Source organism: Sander lucioperca, chromosome 7 (assembly GCF_008315115.2).
Source record: "Sander lucioperca isolate FBNREF2018 chromosome 7, SLUC_FBN_1.2, whole genome shotgun sequence".
Classification (NCBI taxonomy): Eukaryota; Metazoa; Chordata; class Actinopteri; order Perciformes; family Percidae; genus Sander; species Sander lucioperca.
The window spans coordinates 42,004,102-42,024,436 of record NC_050179.1 but is presented as its reverse complement, the minus strand read 5'-3'; the positions used below and the strand labels follow the sequence as shown (position 1 = coordinate 42,024,436).

General features: G+C 39.6%; 1 protein-coding gene and 1 non-coding gene across 4 annotated transcripts in view; both read left to right on the top strand.

The window, feature by feature from the left end:
• Window positions 1-20,335, top strand: part of arntl1a (aryl hydrocarbon receptor nuclear translocator-like 1a) — a 41,869-nt gene that overhangs the window by 12,677 nt on the left and 8,857 nt on the right. For 2 of the 3 annotated variants that reach the window (XM_031297862.2, XM_031297863.2), the window contains exons 4-14: window positions 1,800-1,947; window positions 2,302-2,322; window positions 2,531-2,563; window positions 4,747-4,776; window positions 5,390-5,547; window positions 6,390-6,469; window positions 7,151-7,243; window positions 8,396-8,513; window positions 9,900-10,049; window positions 18,681-18,927; window positions 20,102-20,208. In XM_031297862.2, coding sequence (XP_031153722.1) covers window positions 1,800-1,947; window positions 2,302-2,322; window positions 2,531-2,563; window positions 4,747-4,776; window positions 5,390-5,547; window positions 6,390-6,469; window positions 7,151-7,243; window positions 8,396-8,513; window positions 9,900-10,049; window positions 18,681-18,927; window positions 20,102-20,208 — 1,185 coding nt within the window. Of the gene's footprint in view, window positions 1-1,799; window positions 2,023-2,301; window positions 2,323-2,530; window positions 2,564-4,746; window positions 4,777-5,389; window positions 5,548-6,389; window positions 6,470-7,150; window positions 7,244-8,395; window positions 8,514-9,899; window positions 10,050-18,680; window positions 18,928-20,101; window positions 20,209-20,335 lie in introns of those variants that run through there. The other variant, XM_031297865.2, reaches the window with a different exon arrangement.
• LOC116048695 lies at window positions 12,474-12,577 on the top strand. The gene has a single exon (XR_004104722.1). It is a non-coding gene; the product is annotated as a U6 spliceosomal RNA (small nuclear RNA).

Genomic DNA, 20,335 nt, shown 5'->3' with positions numbered 1-20,335 from the left:
CAACACGCACCCATTACAATCAACAGCCCCACATGATAAATACTGGAGTGCTTATTAATCTAGCTCACTTATGCATGCCATATTTAAACCTCCTGATGTCCTCGGGTCAGATTTGACCCATTTTCAAAAAGCTCTATATCAGAAATGTGGGTTTCTTTCAACCAAATTGTCAAAAAAATAACGGGGATGGTTCTGTGCAACGCTCTTTACAAGTAAAACAAATGATCAGTTCACTACTTTCTTTAAAAGATAATTTTTTGGGGCATTTTAGGCCTTTATTTCCACAGGACAGATGAAGACATGAAAGGAGAGAGAGAAGGGGAATGACATGCATATATGTGTATATGTGCACCTGCTCTACCAACTGAGCTAACCCGGCCACGATCAGTTCACTACTTTCATTGAATACGTGTGTTTTAATCAATTTTATAGCATTTGAAGAAACTGATAAAATAATGTTAAAAAGCTTAAAAATGTCAAAAGCAGAAAAAAAATTGACAAAGACATTGGAAAAAGTGACAAAGAACTTCGGGAAAAGTGACAAAACGTAAAAAAAAAAAGTGACACAAATGTCGGAAAAAGCTTCAGAAACGACGTAAAACAACCAACAACACAAGGGTTAAGAGCAGTGTTGGGTGTAACAACACATGTTACAAAGTAACGCGTTACAGTAACGTAACTACTTTTTCGGGTAAAAAGTAGTGTAATCTACTACTGAAAATTTGGTAACGAAACGTAGTTCCTTTTTCAATTCGGCGCAACGTTACTTTTCCCAGGGACAGATTTGACAGCGGCACTGCCTTCTCAGCTGCACGCTCACAAGCTCCACACGGGACGTGACAGAGGCTGGTAGCAGAGTAATCATGGCAAGCGAGAAGCAGCCAAAGCTAACTTTTTAGAGGGTTTTAAGCTCCGTCGGCTTTTTGCTAGACGGCGCCAGGCAGACACAAAGCTGACAACCTCACAGATGGATGCGGTGGTGATGGCCTCATACATGTGGACTTGTGTCGGTTGCACGGACACGCAAGGATTTCCAGAAAAGAGGCTGCATATGTCTACGACAATGCACGGACCATCGTGGCTGCGCGACCGGTGCAAGTCGATACAGACATTACATAGTATACACTAACACCGTGTAACGCCGATGACCTGCTGATGTGCATTCAACCCGCGCTGGACTCGTTCATAATGAATCAGCCGTCACTCTGTGAGTAGAGAATCCAGTCTGCAGTGTAGTTCAGACACTTCACTGATAAACCAGAGATTGGCTTTATGGTCAAAGATAGTTTTTGTATAATTAACTTCAGTCTCTGCTAGAGACCCCTGCTTTTAAAAGTAACGAGTAAAGTAAAAAGTTACTTTCCAAAGGGTGTAACTAAGTAAAGTAACGGATTACTTTTTTAAGAAGTAACGAGTAACGAGCAAACACTACTTTTTAAAAGTAACTTCCCCAACACTGGTTAAGAGTGACTGTCCTTTCTATGTTATTTACATTTTCTTCTGTGATATGCGTTTTAATTATACATGGAAACAGTTTGTACTGCACTGTGTTTTTATATTTCCTTTATCTGTTGACATGGGAGCCTGTGAACTTCATGTTTTGGGGCCATTTTAACCAAAGTAAAGAAAGCGTGTTTTCTAACAATATCCCACAGATTTATTGAATTTATTTTCACCCCTAAAGGTTTTACCTTATTACGAAACACCTGTAGCCCACCCATTTCTTACCTACTCCATTCAGAAAAGTCGGTTAGGCATGGTTAGGCTGAATGAAAGAGATTTTGGTCTTTGCTCTGCAGATGACCTGATGGCAGACCAAAGGATGGACATCTCGTCTACAATGACTGACTTCATGTCCCCAGGGTCCACTGACCTCATCTCCAGCTCCATCAGCACTCCTAGCATGGACTACACCCGCAAGAGGAAGGGCAGCACTACCGATTACCAGTAAGGACACCAGGAAGTAAAGAAAGAAGGAAAGACAAAAATGGATAAAGGAAGGATGGAAAGACATAATGACAAGTAAATGAGAATGAAACGAAGAAAGTGAATTTAAAGAAAAATATTTTGAAACAAAGCAGCAAATGGCATTAAGGAAACAAGGCAGGGTGGAAAGAAAGAAAGAAAGGGGGGGCAGTAGGAGACCTGGAAAGCAGTGGGGAAAAGAAAGAAAGAAAGAAATGTGTACTATTAAATGCTGACAATCAGTTTTTTTTTTCCACACTGTAAATAATCACATACTGTATACCTCACAATACCTTGATTACAGAAACTGATTAATGCATTTGTATCTCTTTGCAGAATTGATGGCTTCTCATTTGAGTAAGTTCAAACATGACTCAATGTTAATAGATTTAGCACAAAGTGTAATTTATAAAGATCTGAAATAGTAATGACCCACAATTGATTTTGCACCATGAAATAATGAATACACTGAAAAACAAACCTACTGAACCCAGTAAACCTTTGGTTACTTTGATGTTCTCTGTTGTTCTTGTTGAAACGTATGCCTCCTGTCTCTCCTCCTTAGTGACATGGACCCGGACAAAGATAAACTGGGAAGGTAAGAGGCCATCATTATCATGGTAATATATTGGGTGCTTTAATTATTCAAGCATTGTTGCATATGCTGTAGTTTTATCATTCCCGTCGTCGAAATGATCCAGTTTCACTTTTAAATCAGTTAAAACCCAGCTTAAAGGGTTGGTTCACCCAACTCATAATAAACATATTTTGTCACTCATCACTAGTGATATACCGTATTGGTCCGAATATAAGACTTTTTTTTCCCCCCTGTAAATACGTCTGAAAAAGTGTGGTCGTCTTATATTTAGGGTCTAGACTTTTTTATGTTAATACACCCACAACAACAGATGTCGCCAACAGCACAAAACGAGTAAAACGCGTGTTGCAACCTCCTAACTGAAGCGAGTCACCGTCCCTCACAGCTAGCTAGTGCCAGGGCCTGAAACATGGAGAGACACAGCGATCGTCTCGAACAAAGTCTCAGCTGGACTCAAGCCAGCTGATGGTCGCGCTACGAATCAGCTGTTCCAAGTCGCAGAGGCTGGTGTAAGAACGTAAGGAACATCACCTGTTTAACAGCCAATAGAGAAGTCAGCTAGTAAAGTCAGCCATAAACTATAGAAATTATCCATAATCCATTTTATTTTAATGTTACAAACAGCTGGTTGAAATGGCAGAGTTTTAGACGGAGCCTCAACGAGCGCCCGAAAGCACGGTAACGTTATATGGTCAAGAGACACTGAAGAGAGAGAGCGCCCAGAGGCGTTAGAACAAAGCCTTGACTCAGAGAAATAAAATGCCGATTCATCACTAGAAGTGTAACTGTAGCAAGCATCTCACTATCACTAACGTTATCCACATTCCTATTTAGACGCAACAAATGATACATCCAGCTACAAAAAAAAGTTAGAACGGAAGTACAACGAGGCGTAGTCATGTCTAAAAATGCAAACAGCCAGAGAAAATCTTACCGTGGTCCTCAAAGCGGCCGCTTCCAAGAGATTGACAGGAGTGTGTGTGATTATGTGACTGAAAAACGGAATGATGGGATGCCCATTACCAGAGCAGTCATTCAGCTGAAGGCCTTGGAAATATTTACCGTTAATTTAAATGGGACACTTTCATCTAAAAAGATATTGAAAATATTATTTTATTTAAAAGATGTTAAAAACAACAGCCTACCGTGTTTTATTCAATGTGTTTTTATTAGAATTATTTTCAAATAAAATTATTTTCTTTATAAAACAAGATTTGGTCATCTGAACATTAGAAAATCTTTTTCCCTTTCACATACCTCACTGTCAACAGTTTTCTTTGGACCTGCTCTCTTCTGTCTGTATGGGAACGGGCCTCAAGACACAACTACTCATACAAACAGAGTTGTTCATAAGTTGCATATACCAGTAACCTGTGACATTAACCCGTTTTTCAGTTATTTAGATATTCTCTTAGGAACAAACTAAATTCTTGAGTGGTCCAGGACTGTCGTACAAGATGCGTTCCAAGTTGTCTGCCTTCCTCCAAAGGAGGAAAAATCTTGTTGATTTAAGAATGTCCATTTGCTGTTGCCCTATAAGTTCAGTGTCATGTGTGTTAATGGCTTGTTAATTTAGTGAGAATTTTTTTTGTTTTATGGTTTAAGGATTTTGGCACAGTAACTTGTAACTTTTATAATTCAGTGGTGCCAACTCATATTCTCCTTTTGTGGCACACACATATGATGCAGTCACTGTAGATGGCCTTTTTGCGATTGAGGATTTCCTGCCATGGTACTGCTCTGCAATGACCCAATGTTGGTCTAGTTATATTTAGTTATATTTTCGGACACTGCTTTTGCCTGCTGATTTCCAACAGCAAGACTTCAAGCTTTGCGCTGTGAAGTTTAAATTTTTTTGTGAATAGCCTAATTCTTGCCTGCAAATAGAGTGAACCATGTAGCCTTACTGTATATAGCAATGATCAGTTTTCAGGAACACAGACTTACTCACAAACTGTAGGCATTCACCAAGTTAACATTTATAAGACACATTTATGAGGATTTAAAATGTATTAAGAGAATTTGGTGAATCTGACTTGAAGCAGTCAAGCAACCGAAAACCTTAAAGTTTCTTCTCTCTTAAAGTTTCTTCTCTCTTAAAGTTTCTTCTCTCTTAAACATTCCCTTTTCTTTTTTTTTTTGCCAATTTCCCCTCTCTAATATATCTTCGTTTGTCTTTCCAGTGACCAACAAGGCAGGATTAAGAATGCCAGGTATAAAAACTCCTTTCCGTTCTCTCCCTCATTCCCCCCGCCTTCTAATCTTTCTTGCATGCATTAAATGTCCCTCTGTCTGATTGGGAACAGAGAGTGCTTTGTGTACGTTGATAATGAGAAACTTTATACATTGAAGTGTATAGATCCAAGCATTATGTTCAAGTAAGGGACTGTAAGAGCATACCTAATGGCTAATGACAAGCTCTCTTTGTCTTGCGTGGAAAGTACCACCTTTAGTAGCAACTAGTGAAGACAGAACAGAAAAGTTGGATAAACCTTCGGATGTGTTCTTACAGTCCTCAAAGATGGACATAACACCAAGGCATTTCATTTTTCGTCTTTAGAGAGCAGTTTGTTCTTAGAGCTGATACATCATCATTGTAGACAAGAGTGTGAGGTGATGGATAATTCGCAGTGCAAGAAGGAGCCCATTGAAGGATAACTTGCCTTATCTTGCAATCCTGTTGCGTGCAGCCTCAGGATTCTGTCTTTTATACAAATCCAAAATGATTTTCTTTTCCTTTGGATTTATACCAGACAGATTGGAAAAGAGGAGAACAGCCAGTGTAAGATCATCGTCTGTTAATGTCTGATGCTTCTCCCTCTACAGAGAGGCTCACAGCCAGATCGAGAAGCGTCGCAGGGACAAGATGAACAGCTTCATCGACGAGCTGGCGTCACTGGTGCCCACCTGTAACGCCATGTCCCGCAAATTAGACAAGCTGACGGTCCTGCGCATGGCTGTCCAGCACATGAAGACACTCCGAGGTTAGTAAATCACTGGAGATAGCTCAATTTATGAGGGGTTTACATAAGCTGTGGTTGGTACTGCCTGAAAATAATACTGCCAACATACTATATTCATACTGTATTCATGTACTGTACACAACTGTCAAAAGTGCCACGAGGGAAATGTCTCTGTAAGAATTGCAACAATATTGACAGCTCTTTGGCACTGCTTACTGTGCCTATTCATGAATGGGAAAATAAAGGTGAAATCTTCACATAGAGATTGGATCAGAGATATAACGGCATGATTAGTCAATTCATTTATTAGTTGACTGACAAAAACAAGATTTTTTTTTAATTTGTCTGCTTCAGCTCTGGCAAGGCACACAACCTTGGCACTGAGGTATTTCTTAAAGAAGTTCTCTACTTGTATAAAAACGTTTTGCCCAGATGATAAGGCCTGGCAGGGAGTCAATTTAAGCCTGGCGGGCTTGCAATACACTGGCGGAAGTGGCCTGTGATCACCTTTGAGCAGCAAAGAAGATGAAGGATTGCTTTTTACAAAAAAGGAATAAAGGAAGACAATTGGTTATAAAAGCCAGAGACTTCAGCAGCTAAGCAAATAATAAATGATTCACGTGTTACTGATCAGCAATCATGTTGACCATCTAAATATATGCAATAGCAAACATATTTTTTAGTAAAACATGTCTGTTTACTAGAATGTTGGGTTACTTAAAGTAGATGGAAGAATATCTACTTATAACTTTCACTTAATAAGGCCCACAAACTGTGTGAGCTGTTACAGTGTGTGCATTTTCAGTCTGAATACCTACAGGTGTGAGTGGGGTGTTCACTGTTGTGTTCACTGTTGTGTTCAGGTGCAGCCAACCCTTACACAGAGGCCAACTACAAGCCTTCCTTCCTCTCAGATGATGAACTGAAGCACTTGATATTAAGGGTAAGTGCAGTTCAAATGATTAGGCATCCAACACATACACAGTGTCACTTGTGTAACTGTTTAAAAGTTTAAACTCTTGATTCTCTGCATTGTGTTGTGATGATGGTGGTGAACTAATGGCTGACGGTTAGACTCCCAAGGGAACAAACACTAATGATGATTTATCACTTACAAGCACTTCGGGATCTGAGGGATACAAGCCCGGCCTCAGTAAAACTAGCCAGTATAAAATAAAATAATAAGCAAAGGAAACTTCCAACACTGATGAATGATTTCTGTAGCCAAGCTCAACAACTATATTAACTGACATATAGGATCAAAGACTTTTAGCGTTAAAAAAAACTACATTACAATTCACCCAAAGATACTAATGATACAGGTGGATATTTACACATAGATGATTACTCTGGGTGTAGTTACTGTCTCTCACATAGGCTGTACATTAATATTTACAGGTTTTCATCAGTTTTCATCACAGTCACACACTTGTCGCCAGTCTTGTCTACTAATTATGGTACTTAAAACATCAAGCAATGTAAAGCTAAATCATACCATGTATCCTAATATTGGACCAAAGTAGGCATTTTTAAAGAATTCATTTTTTTTGTTTTTTCTATGAAGAAAATTAATTTGTGGAATGCCCGATATTTATTCCAGTGTTTTGTGTGTTTGATAATGCAGGCTGCTGATGGTTTCCTGTTTGTGGTTGGGTGCGACCGCGGAAAGATCCTCTTTGTTTCCGAATCAGTCTACAAGATCCTCAACTACAGCCAGGTAAGGAGGAATTTGTGAATTGGAGAAAAAGGGACTGTTGTCCATTTACTGCATGTTACTCAAAAAGGTAGTGTTGATAATATGTTTAGCCAGCTTAAGTAATTGTTAAGCCTCTCAGCCTTGAAGAATATAGATAGATATATTGATTGATTGATTGATTGATTGATTGATTGATTGATAGATAGATATTTATTGATCCCAAAAATGGGAAATTACAGTGTTACAGCAGCAAAATATCAGTCACACAGCACAGAATATACATAAAATACTAGGATACAATATACATGAAATAATAGGATACAATATACATACATACAATATACATGAAATAATAATAGGATAGAACACAAGAACAAGAACAACTTGTAGTATGTGTCATACTTGAAACTTTTTCTGCCCTTCATCACTTCAGTCACTCTGCAAATTACACAGGATTCCATAGTGTTGACCTTTTTATTTGGCAAAAAAAAAAGATAAAAAAGGATTTTCTCAAATCAGCGGCATTTTTTCACCATGAAAAATCGAATTCAAGCTCATTCATTACTTGAGTTGGATATTCTGTTTCTCTCAGTAGTTCATTTTTATATAGTCTCGCTTTGCCAGACCATCCACACGCTGCGAAGTGAAGGAGGGTCTGGCTACTCCACATAGCATTCCGGGATGGGAGAAAAACATGCTCTGGTTTATTGGCATTTCTTTAAACCAATCACAACAACATCTAGCTGTCTCAATCTACCATGCAGAGATCTGAGGAGCAGTCAACAATAGTCCTCATAAATCCACAGAATTTAAAATTCCAACACAAAGAAAGTGGAAGGAAGCGGAAAATACATGCATCCGGCGGAATTTCCTGCCACACCGGAGCAATCCCGGAAGTGGAACGTCAAGGATATAGACCAATTTTGATATAAAAGATTTAAATTGCCTTGCAATTTACCAGAAAAGCTACCACATGAAATAACTAAAGTAGCATTTATCACAGCGCTGACTTTAGAGAAGTTAATGTTGTTTATGGAAGTAGTAGTAGATGTTTTTAGTTAGTAGTTCTGTCCTTGCCACTCTTGTTTCATGTTCCTTGCCTCTATTCCCCTTTCACGTCATTCCCTTAATTCTCTTTGTCTCTCCCTCATATATTCCACCTGCTGCATCCAGAACGACCTGATAGGTCAGAGCCTGTTTGACTACCTACACCCCAAGGACATTGCCAAGGTCAAGGAGCAGCTGTCCTCTTCCGATACGGCCCCACGAGAGAGACTCATTGACGCTAAAAGTATGTCCAAACACACATTATCTATTGTGTAGCATTGGAATCTAGTTAATGTCGATCTCTTGTGTATTCCACCCTTCCACTCTGAGCTTACATCTTAATCTGTTGTGTCCTCACGCTAGCAGGCAAAATTGTAGCTGTCAGCAATCTCAAGTCTGCCTTATGTCTCTAGAAAATAATATTTATTGTGAAATACAGCACCTGGTTGTATTGTCTATTTGTTGAGCTAGTGCCGTGCCCATTTTGAGACGGTGCCTGTTCGGAACGGGCTGCATTACTTGGTTCCCAGAATTTTTTTCCCCACAACTTTATCTAACTATAAGCGCAGTTCAGTCAGTCAACAATAAGCTGCGGCTCATCTAGAGATTTGGCGTGTCCCCTTTTATCGTCTAGTTGTCACACATCCAGGTAGCAATGTTGCCCGGGCGGAGGAAGGAGGGAACCTGGCTCAGCCTGCTGGGGAAGCCGCTCTTAAACAGCGTGCACAACGGCCGGAGAAATGTGTGCAACCGCTGGCAACAAAACAATGTGCTGTAGAGCCCGACAACCTGGGCGTTCATGTACCATGTGTTTGTGTATGATTAATTTTATAATTTGCATGGAGCATAGACAGCAATCACTTTTTGGCGGATGATCACTTTTTGGCATAACAGCCGGTGAACCGCAATCAATGAGCCTTTTAGGGATGTAGCAACTCCCACGAACGATCTGATGTTCCTCTGAGATATAGAAGCTCTCATTTGGTAATTTGGCAAAAGGAATCTTACAAAGAACAGATGGAAGTGATTGAAATATTACTGAAAGTAAGTAAAAACGCTATGACAAGGAAATGGTGTGAAATAGAATCCCCCCACAGAGGACCAATGGCTAGTAATAGTTGAATACATTCTCTTAATGGAAAAACTATTTTAAGACTGCATGGATGCAAATGGCTGAAATGGGCATCATTCAAGACTTAAAATAGAGGCACTGAAAATAGAAAGAATAATTGAATTTGGCTACAGGAGTTTCAGACTGATGGATGTTATAAGAATACATTTAGAGTTTTTGTAAGTTCTGAGAATAATGAAAAAAATGTCAGCTTTCATATTGCAGACAATAATGCAATAATGTTGTTAAAGCATCTGCACTGAACATTAAAAACAATTATGTCGTGGCCAGGTTAGCTCAGTTGGTAGAGCAGGCGCACATATATGGAGGTGTATACCTCAACGCAGAAGGTCCAGGGTTTGAGTCTGAACCTGAGACCTGCATGTCATCCCCCTCTCTCTCCCCTTTCATATCTATCTGTTCTTTCCATTAAAAATCTTTAAAAAAAAACAAACAATTATGTTAAAGAAAAAACAACCTGTCGCTATGTTAACTATTTGTATGTTTGTGTATGTGCAGCTGGTCTTCCAGTGAAGACAGACATCACCCCTGGCCCATCTAGACTCTGTTCTGGAGCCAGACGGTCGTTTTTCTGCAGGATGAAGTGCAACAGGCCCTCTGTCAAAGTAGAGGATAAAGACTTTCCCTCCACCTGCTCTAAAAAAAAAGGTAAGGTATGGTTTGTTCTCCTAAAACATGAATTAAAACTGATATTCTTTCAACCACAATCATCCTCTTCCCCTAACATGTAAGGCTGCCTCCCTTGTAGAGGAAGCTTTGTCCTACTCAAAGCATCTCCCCATCAGTTTTCATCTTTGAGTGCCAGTCAAGGGCTCTTCTCTACATTCAGCCTTTACCTAAGGGTAACTACCATTTTTTTAAAAAAAAAACCTGGACCCTATTTTTCTATGTTTTTGTGTCTAAGTGACTGATGGGAACAACAATCTTTGACATTGGTCCAGTATTAAGCAAAATAAAACAAGCTACAATGTAAGTTAATAGGGCAATTGTCTAGCTTGTATTTACCTTCACAAAAGTGCTGACAGGCTCAGATTAATATTCTAAGTGTCTGACAACATTGTGGAAAGGATCCCTTCAGAGATAGACCTTTAAAACCTCTTTGAGACCTTTCTGTTTAACCAGAAACAGACTCCATTTAAAAAAGCAATACTTTAAAGCAGCCATATTATGCTCATTTTCAGGTTCATAATTGTATTTTAAGGTTGTACCAGAATAGGTTTACATGGTTTAATTTTCAAAAAACACCATATTTTTGTTGTACTGCACCGCTCTCTCTCACTGCTGCAGATCCTCTTTTCAGCTGGTCTCTGTTTTAGCTACAGAGTGAGACCTCTTTTCTTCTTCTTCTTCTGTACTATCTTTGATTGCACTTGCACATGCCCAGTAGCTCAGATGTAGATCATGTCAGCTAGCTAGCTCCATAGACAGTAAAAGAAAGGCTGTTTCTACAACTTCGGTCAGTTACAAGGCAGGATTAGCTGGGAGACTTCTAAATGAGGGCGCACATGTAAGTAGTTCTTTTGTAGATTATGGTGAACTTGTGTGGTGTTGTAGCAGTGCTTTGCTATTGAGAATGAGGTAGCATGCTAGCGTTAGCATGCTAGCGTTAGCATTAGCGTTAGCATGCTAACGCTACGAGCTAATGGTTGCGGTTAGCCTGCTCGTTTCGGCTTGTGACGTCACAAGCCGTGCCGATTTTGAACAGCTCACCCAGAGACTGAAGGCAGGACACATTCAGAAACTGTATCTCACTCTAAACAGCATGGATGGATTTTTTTCAAAGTTTGTATGTGTGTGGAAGCACCACAGATACAACATAACACCCCAAATCCCAGAAAAAAGTGTTTTTTTCATAATATGGGCACTTTAAGCATGTATAGAGCCAACATATTTTCACATGGAAATCGGTAAACTGTGTTTTTTTCAACCAGAACTAGAGTTGTGATGGTTGGAAAAGTGGAAACACGACCCAAAACGGCTTTTCATAGTTTTATTTAGTTTCTGTCGACTTTGAATGAAGTGTATTTTACGATGCTAAAATTACTGTTTATTTTTCATGGAGTCTGGTGGGTTTAGCGAACGCTTTTTTCGTGGATGTTTTTGTTTAAAAAAAGGATTTTACTCTTTAACAGAAAGGTCGACCTCCTTAGAACTCCTTTCCATAATGTTGTCAGACACTTAGGATATGAATCTGAGCCTGGCAAAACGAGCACTTTTGTGAACGTAAATACAAGCTGGACAATTGCCCTATTAACTTACATTGTAGCTTGTTTCGCCGCTGCCCACTGTAGCGATCTCGCTTAATACTGGACCAATGTCAAAGATTGCTGTTCCCATCAGTCACTTAGACACAAAAACATAGGAAAATTTCCTAAGGTTATAAAAAATTAGTTACCCTTTAAGACACTGGTTTTTTTCAGTCTTTCAGTTACCTTATGAAAGCAGAAGCCCTGCTTTCCTGGTGCTCTTCTGTTTTTTTCTTCTATTTTATTTTTAGAGGCACATCCTTATTAAAACAAGGAAGCACACCTCAGTTAGCATGAGGACATCTCCATTACACAACCAAGGAGGTTGGCCTCTTTAATTGCATCTTTTTTATATGTTTATTTACTTAACCCTTATTTAACCTATCTGGTCTGCCAAAAGCAAAATCTTGCATACAGTACCACCAGTAACTCAACAATACAGGAACCCTTTTTATGGCAGAAAAGCGTTAACGGGTTATATACTGCCCAGAGAGATGTACAAAAATAAAAAAAATAGCACTAAATTATCAGTGTCTCTGCTAAAATGTGAGTAGATCTCAAAATTAGTTAAAAGTAGTAATTGCTGGCAGATTGTGGGAAATGGGGGAGCTTTCACACCTATAGTTCGGTTCATTTGGTCCAGACCAAAGAAAAAAATTACACTGTTGACTTTTAGCTGTATTCCATTTCAGTAGGATTTTGAATGCAGACGTTTTACTAACATTTTTTATAATGTAGTTTTGATACATTATTTAATATTTCTTCCACTGCTTATTCTGACTATGCATACACGGGCCCCGAACGGCTCTGGTGGTCTCTTAAAAGCTTCATATCCCTTCACATGTATTAAAGTGGGAACAATACAGAGAAGATTAGCAGAGCCCCTGGTGCAACGATGGCACGCACAATCGGGAAGTATTCTCACTTTTCATTTAAATATGTTTTTTATATTTTTCCCCCATTGGTTTTTAGTGATATTTGTTTTGGCACAAGGGCACCCTCTGCCAGCGCATTAGTAACAGTTTAGTTGCAGTGGTACTGCAGCACAGGAGAAGGCAACCAAAACAAAAACCCATATAATGATAATAAATTCAGATAAATTTCTGTGAAAGGTTTATGAGGGAAACGCTGTTAAAATTAGGAAGACACCACAGTAACTGTAGAAAGTGCTATGGTGTGTCAAAGTGGTGTTTGTGAAGAAAATGGTACTCTTTTCTGGACTGCATTTCGTTTCTGTCCATTTCAGGTTAAAATGAGAAACACGGTGCTGCTGGTGGGAAAAGGAGTAAATACCTGGTTATGTTTTTACCAAATTCCAGGAGATGCTTGAACAGATTCAGAAAAGATGGTGAATCAAATTTTTTCAGTACATTTGGTCGGTAAATTAAAGCTGCTTTCTGTATTTGCCTAGTTGTTATTTTCGTCTTGAATGAAGTTCTGCTGATGTGATCTCCTTTTCAACTCCATCAGTTTATTTTTATTTTTTTACACCACCCCCCCCCCACTATGCAGCAAAGTTAAAACTGCAAAAGACAGCCAGGTGAAGACATGCTCGAGTCACTCTGCTGCTGCATAGAGTGGTCCTTATGGTTTATTCAGAGTTTATTAATATTGAACATCGCGTGTCTAAATTGCATTAAATTCCAAAATGCACAGCATTCCTCAGCAATACGATTCAATTTTATTTATAGTAATCATGACAAAAGTGATCTCAGGACACTTTACAGATAGAGAAGGTCTAGACCAGGGGTGGCCAACCAGTTCAGCATAAAGAGCCAAAAACAAACTTGCACCATAGCTAAGAGCCACACAACACATGCACGTCCACACTACAACAGTGACTTCCATATCTAATGACAGTCATACTACTTAGCAGTTTTCATAGATTTTTCTTACCTAGATTGATTCAGTGGGAAACCTGACAGTCTTTGTTATCCACAATCCTTTTCATGTCTGGCTTGTACTTGGTTGTTGCCACTCGAAACAACTCTTTCACATGTGTGTACATAAGAACAGAACGATGTTTTGACTTTACTTGTTTCAGTGTAGAAAGAAAGAAACGTAGCGTAGAAATCTAGACGCACCCTAGCGGCAGCAAATGTAATTTGCAGCCAGGGTCAGTCTAGCAACTCTCCGTTGGCTTGCGAGCTGGAAAAACCCAATTCTGGTCAGGCCAATCACATCGTGTATAGAGTCGGTGGGCGGGCTTAACATAAGGACGGCAGAGTTGCGACAGTTCTGCGTGAATTCCCTGCTACTTGAAAACAAAGGAGATGGCTGCTGCTGCTGGCGAACAGCGGTCTTTCGAATCGGCTTTGGCCGTGACTCTGGAAGACTTAGAGTTAAGCACTGAAGTCATTCTTAAAAAAGGAAGATGTATTCGGAGTTTTGCCGACCGGATCTATCAACTAGCGTTGCTCTGGTTGGCTATGAGTGCAGAGGAAATTTGAAAGACAACCCTTTATCCCACCCCTCGGATAGAGCCCTGCCAATGGTGAGTTCCCAGACCCAACATCTTGATGTGGGTCTGGCTTGTCAGGCTATAGAAAACGCTGATTCACAGACATAACTTGATGCAAACAGTGACATTAGCTTTTTTCCTCCAGAGTGCAGAATCTGTCCTCAAAACTCTGCTGCATTATTTTTTTTTTTTTAAATTGCAAATGTATTGGCACAATTGGCAGATGCATTCAAATGCATAATTTGACTTATCTTAAATATGCTTCACAAAGTAAAAAAAATAAATAAAAAATCAACTGATAACAAAGATCCCAGCCACACAGTAAGAGCCTCACAGGAGCAGGCAAAGGGCCACATGCGACCTGACACAACTTCATAGTGTTTAAACAGTTGTGTAAAAGGTCCTTAGACAACTTTAGTAGTTGAGCCATAATGCATTGAACTACATCCTGCATTATTATTCTGATCAACATGAATTAATTGTCTGTTGAAGGAATTCAAACAAGTCTTTATGCTGTCACACTTTTAAGAGGGTTTTTCTTCTGCTTTCTGTCCAGCTCATTGTGTCATCTGTATTGCAGTGGCCGAAGAGCAGATAAAACATATGGCTGGCTGCATGTTGCCCTGCTTAGGCACTGACTTACATTTGCATTTCAGAGCAAAGACAGATTGGCTGTGTTACTATTCATGTTGACTGTTTTAGAGTTTAGCTGAATATTTCATACAGACAACCTTTATTCTCCCTCTGATGTCATGCTTTGTGTTTCAAAATGGGGAAAAATTGAGTTCAGTCACGTTATAAACTGTCAAAATTAAAAACTAAACTAATCTTGTATTCTTATATTTTATTGATTTTTTTTTTTTTTTTAGAACACGAATCAACTCAGGCATGGTGCTGCGTGTAGGTCACCCGTGTTTTGGCAGCGCTACGATCCCAATACACAATCACTGTAGTTATACACATAAAACAGAAGAAAATGGACTTGAAGCGGGTTGCAGCTTACGAACGAACGTAAAGAGCAAGTAAAACGCAAGCCTTTTACACAGCCTGTGTAGACAGCTGTATCTAATCCAACTATAAAGAAGGGAATCTCTGTCCATCCATCCATCTGTCCGACCCACATGGGCAAAAGAACAATAGCAACGACGTCACAAGCAGCACGCTGTCGTACGGAAGTAAACGTATAGTTGTTGATCAAAATAATCGTGATTATCATTTTGGCCATAATCGTGCAGCCCTTATGGGATGTAGAGCATGTCCACGATGGGTGACGTTAGTGATATGAGGACGGATAAGGTTATGTAGGCTACATAACTGGTAGAATGGGAAGAAAAACGATACCGCTCAAATAGGTAGGCTATAGCCTGGGAAAACCCTGACGAACTTCCGGCAAATTTGAGATTTGCTCTGCTAGTCAGTCTGGCCAAGAGCCCATTCAAGCCCATTTCCAATTTTTCCAAAGGACTATCCAATGCGCCCAGAGGCATTTGAGCGCTGTCCGTTGGTGACGCCCCTTTTGGAAATGAGCTGCGAATGAACCTTGCCCAGACCCACTCTCAGTTACAACTGAGAAGGGTCTGGTGTCAACCAGGCTAGGTAGGCTTGTATCTGGAAATTAAAATGCATCTATAGTCGGTGCCTCAATATCATCTCCCGACGTATGTTTAACTCCCTGCGAAGTAATACAGTTTCTTCATCAACAGGATCGTCGACAAAAGGAAATGCCATGTTTTGAGGAAGAAAAATTATAGTCTGCCTAACTTGGTTAATAAACCAACACTGTTTTTTTATTCCTGCAGATAACAAACTGTGCTATAATGCGCCTGATACAGACTGAATGAATGAATGAGGAAATTAAAGAGCGCTGTGTCAGAGTGAGGAGACTGAGAGAAACTCAAGGTTTATTGAAGAAAACCTGCTCCCGACCAGGTTAGGTTCACAGGCTCAGTTACCATAGTAACTGACTCTGAGATTAAGTTACCTCTCTTTCTGAAACGGGCTGGAGTAACCCCTCTCTCTCAGGTTTGATTAACCTCCCTTTCTGAAACAGAAAACCCAGAGTTTCCCTCATCTCAGGGTTAACAAACTCAGAGTTTTCACTAAACCTGCTTTCTGAAACGGGCCTCTGGTACCATGTAATGGAAAAACGCCAATAGAGGCCACTGTATAAATAAACAGCAGTTCACTTTTGCTGCTGGATATACCAACTTTAAAACTAATACTTTTATCCTTCCGTTAATGAGAACAAGCGGATATCCTACAGGAACATCGTCCCTCTGCCCTCGCAACTCAAATTGTGTAAGTTTACCATACTAAGTTATAACACTTAAAACGTTACCGCTGCCAAAATATCTCCACTAATTAAGTCCATGCTTTACCATTACTTTAAAACTGTGGTGGTAATGTCAAAGCAAGCGACTAATGCGCCGATTTAGCAATGAATGCCTTTGCTTAGTGTGTTTCACCTTTGTTTCTGACTGTGAGTAGCAGCGACTCGTGTTTTTCAGCTGCAGATTTAGTGTTTTGGGGGGCCCCAGGCAACCACCGTCTTCCTTTATTTTTCACCCTTTTTCTAACTGGGAATTTTGGTATTTTCAGTGGTAGAAAAGGTAGGCCTACACGAAACGTTTTCTTTCTAAAGTTAAACTACGAATATCACACAGTACAAGTCCTGCATTCAAATGTTTACTTAAGAGTGAAGAGTGAAAGAGGCATTATCAGCACAATGTACTTAAATGTACTCTACTCTATCTGTTCAAATATGAGCTTTCTACTCTAATATTCTATTATTGATAGATTAATCAATAATAATGCATCATGTTTTAATTGTTGTATTTTCTAAGTAAAATCTGAATATATATTTCTCTGTCAGGTAAATGTAGTACAGTGTTTTCCTCTGAAGTAAAAGTACACAGTCAGTAGTATGCAGTTGAGTTGCATATTTTGTAAGTTCTTTGGGGGGGCCTTCTGTAAGTTATTTCAGGGTACAATGAGTTAGAATAGTAACATATTCAATACTTGTTTATCAAATATAATGAATCTATAGCTGTTAATACATGCTAATACATTCATAGGCAGTTGCCTACCTTGCCTAACGGTTAAGTCTACTCTCAGTTTCCTGTGAACCAGAGTGTATTTTAACGGTGTTTCTGACCGTGAGTAGGCGCCAGGTATGTGACGCAACCATGTCTTGGCAGGTGTATTGCTCAGGACCCAAGGAAGCACAGTGTAGAGTGTGAAGTTGTTTGGATGAGCGGTTCTCGAGAAAGCTTCAAGCAGCAATACCACAGGCTAAGCAGTCGGATTGTTCCGAACAGGCACGTTTCGAAGGGACACTGCACATGCTTCAAATAGAATATGTATATGTAATAAGACTGACACCTGGCAAATGTGACTGAAATGAATCTTTTGGAGAGCCTTTAGACTGAGGAATGTCAAACTGTAGTTGTTGGAAGGAGATTCAACTAGCATCTCTAAAAGGGTCCCTTATGCTGTGCATATTAACCTATATAATTTAGCGTCCTAATCTTAAACCTTGGACTGTGGAGAGAGTAATGTAATGGTATATTGGAGTTCGGCCTAGCCTGAGTATTTTCTTGTTGTCTTCCTCCTTATTTTTGTTCCACAACACACTGCAAAGGTTACTTTGTGAAGGCAAAATTCTCCTCCAGGGAAGAGTTGTACACCTGTGTGAAGCAGTATAGTTTTTAATTAGAAACTAAGCATGGTTCTGAAATGACACATGGGATATGATTGTCTTTTTTTAGTGGAGTCAATTTGAAATTTTGCCATTACAAATGTATTTATACTAGGAATTTATGGGTACAATCTTAGAATGTTGAAATGAATTAACGGTCACAACTACACTATAAATATAGATATAGGTAGAAAGTGCAGCTGCAGTGCCGCTACAGTCATTCCCTGGCTGCAATGACGGTGCACAGGCTCTGAGAGCGTAGATGCAGAAGACTCGGAAATGCTAACCAATCAGAGCAGACCATGTTTTTTCTGGGATGGGGGCTTAAAGAGACAGGTGCTAAAACGGTGCGTTTCAGACAGAGGGCGAATACAGGTATATTTAGACAGACAGTATACGAAAAACAATGCATTTTTGAACATTAAAGCATGTAAACATGTTATAGTATAAACCCAAAATACAAGTATGAATCTGAAAATGAGCATGATATGGGAAGTTTTTTTTTTTTGGCATGTGTAGTTTAACCCTTGTGTTGACTTCGGGTCACATTGACCCGTTTTAAATTTTGGTTTTATATCAGAAAATATGGGACGTAGAAATGAGCGCTGAAAATGTGTAGAAGAACGTTGGAAAAAGCAAAAACAAACGTCGGGGAAAAAAGTGTTTTTTTCAAGGTTGAAGGGAAGACAACACAAGGGTTAAAAAGAATGTTTTTATCTCATATATGTTTTAAATCATTATAAATGGAAATGTTTCAGCATATTTAAACTCTTCAAGACGGCCTAAATAGGTTTTCTCAATCCGGTTCCATTACAGTTTCAAAAGTGAGCCAAACCACTAACACTATCTCTGCCCCACTCCTTCCGTCTTTACAGCGGACCGTAAGAGCTTCTGCACTATTCACAGCACGGGATACCTAAAGAGCTGGCCGCCCACCAAGATGGGTCTCGACGAAGACAACGAGCCCGACAATGAGGGCTGCAACCTGAGCTGCCTGGTAGCCATAGGCCGCCTGCACCCCCACATTGTCCCCCAACCCAGCCTGGCAGACATCAGGGTAAAGCCCACAGAGTACGTCTCGCGGCACGCCATCGACGGCAAATTTGTCTTCGTTGACCAGAGGTGAGATGCAAGAGAGTGTCGGCGAACATTCAGCAAGGTTCATCTTGGATCAAGCTGAGACTACTGATTAATTTGTATGAAAGGAATAATATTAAGTTCAACTTTTTCAACATATTATTGGAATTTAACATAACACTTATGCCCCCTGTATTTTAAAGAAAGAACATTTATTTATTTATTTACGATACATTATTCATTCACAAAGAAAATTGGTGTCCTTAAAGGTTGGATTTTTCCAATTTTTTTTAATTAAGCTCAATTACCAAAAGATGATTTTTTTTTATTCCTCTTTTTAGTCAACTTTAGCATGGGTGTATTCACTTATGCTTAGCACTGTACATCATACATCTGATCTGTCCACAGTCTCATTCAGTAGTGGATGAGAGAGGCATGTGTACAAACATATATGTTTTATACACACACTGGCTCGGCTAATGGCAAATTGTTACAAACAAGCTAAAACAAAAGTCAATCTGTAAATGTCTAACTGTTTAGCATAGTTTGCCACATATCTTAAAATTAGGCCAATTCTTGTAAACTTAGCTGCTGGCTGAGACAGCTGCAGGGAATCACAGCATCAGAGGGCGGAGGACAGAGGACTGGAGGAAGGATGATACTGACTGATGTCTGTGTTCTTCATTCTTTCTAAACTTCACTCAGTATGTTGATGTCAGGAATATGATTTAATTTATTGCATTTTAGATTAGTTTCCAGTGAGATATTATTGAGTTGGAGACTTTGTGTGTGCTAAACTAAATGACGCACAGCGCAAATGATCAGACTATTACTGCATCAGGTGGCAGCTTGAAAATATTTTTTTCTAAAAATAGATGTGTTGTGTGGGTTCAAGCTGGCTGTGTATGGTGTGTGGGGGCTGCATATGTGTGCTTCCTTGCTGCTAAAGAAATGGAGAGTGATGATGCGTTAATGGCCTATCAGTGCAAACAAAAGGATACAAACGTTCAGAGTGTCGGTTTGGCGGTTATAGTAGCCCTAAAAAGCCTGTGGGTTATAGTGTTAATTGCTGGCCTTGAAAAAAACAAAACAAGAGTTGTCTTTGCTGATTAACATGTTGAGAACTTCTTTGCTTTCCTCCTCGTTCTGAGGAGTCATACATCAGCAACTGTAAATAAACACAACCTTTCCCTGTCTCTCTGTCTGTCTGTCCCTTCAGAGCCACAGCCATCCTAGCCTACCTGCCCCAGGAGCTGCTGGGAACCTCCTTCTATGAGTATTTCCACCAGGATGACATTGGCCACCTGGCAGAGTGCCACAGACAAGGTACCTGCTGTGGGATAGACAAAATATCTTTATGGATTTCAATGGTGAAGTAACTGAATGAAGTAAATGAGTCAAGTCTTCAGTATTCATGTTTCCATCAACGTATTTTTATGCGCATTTTGAAGTA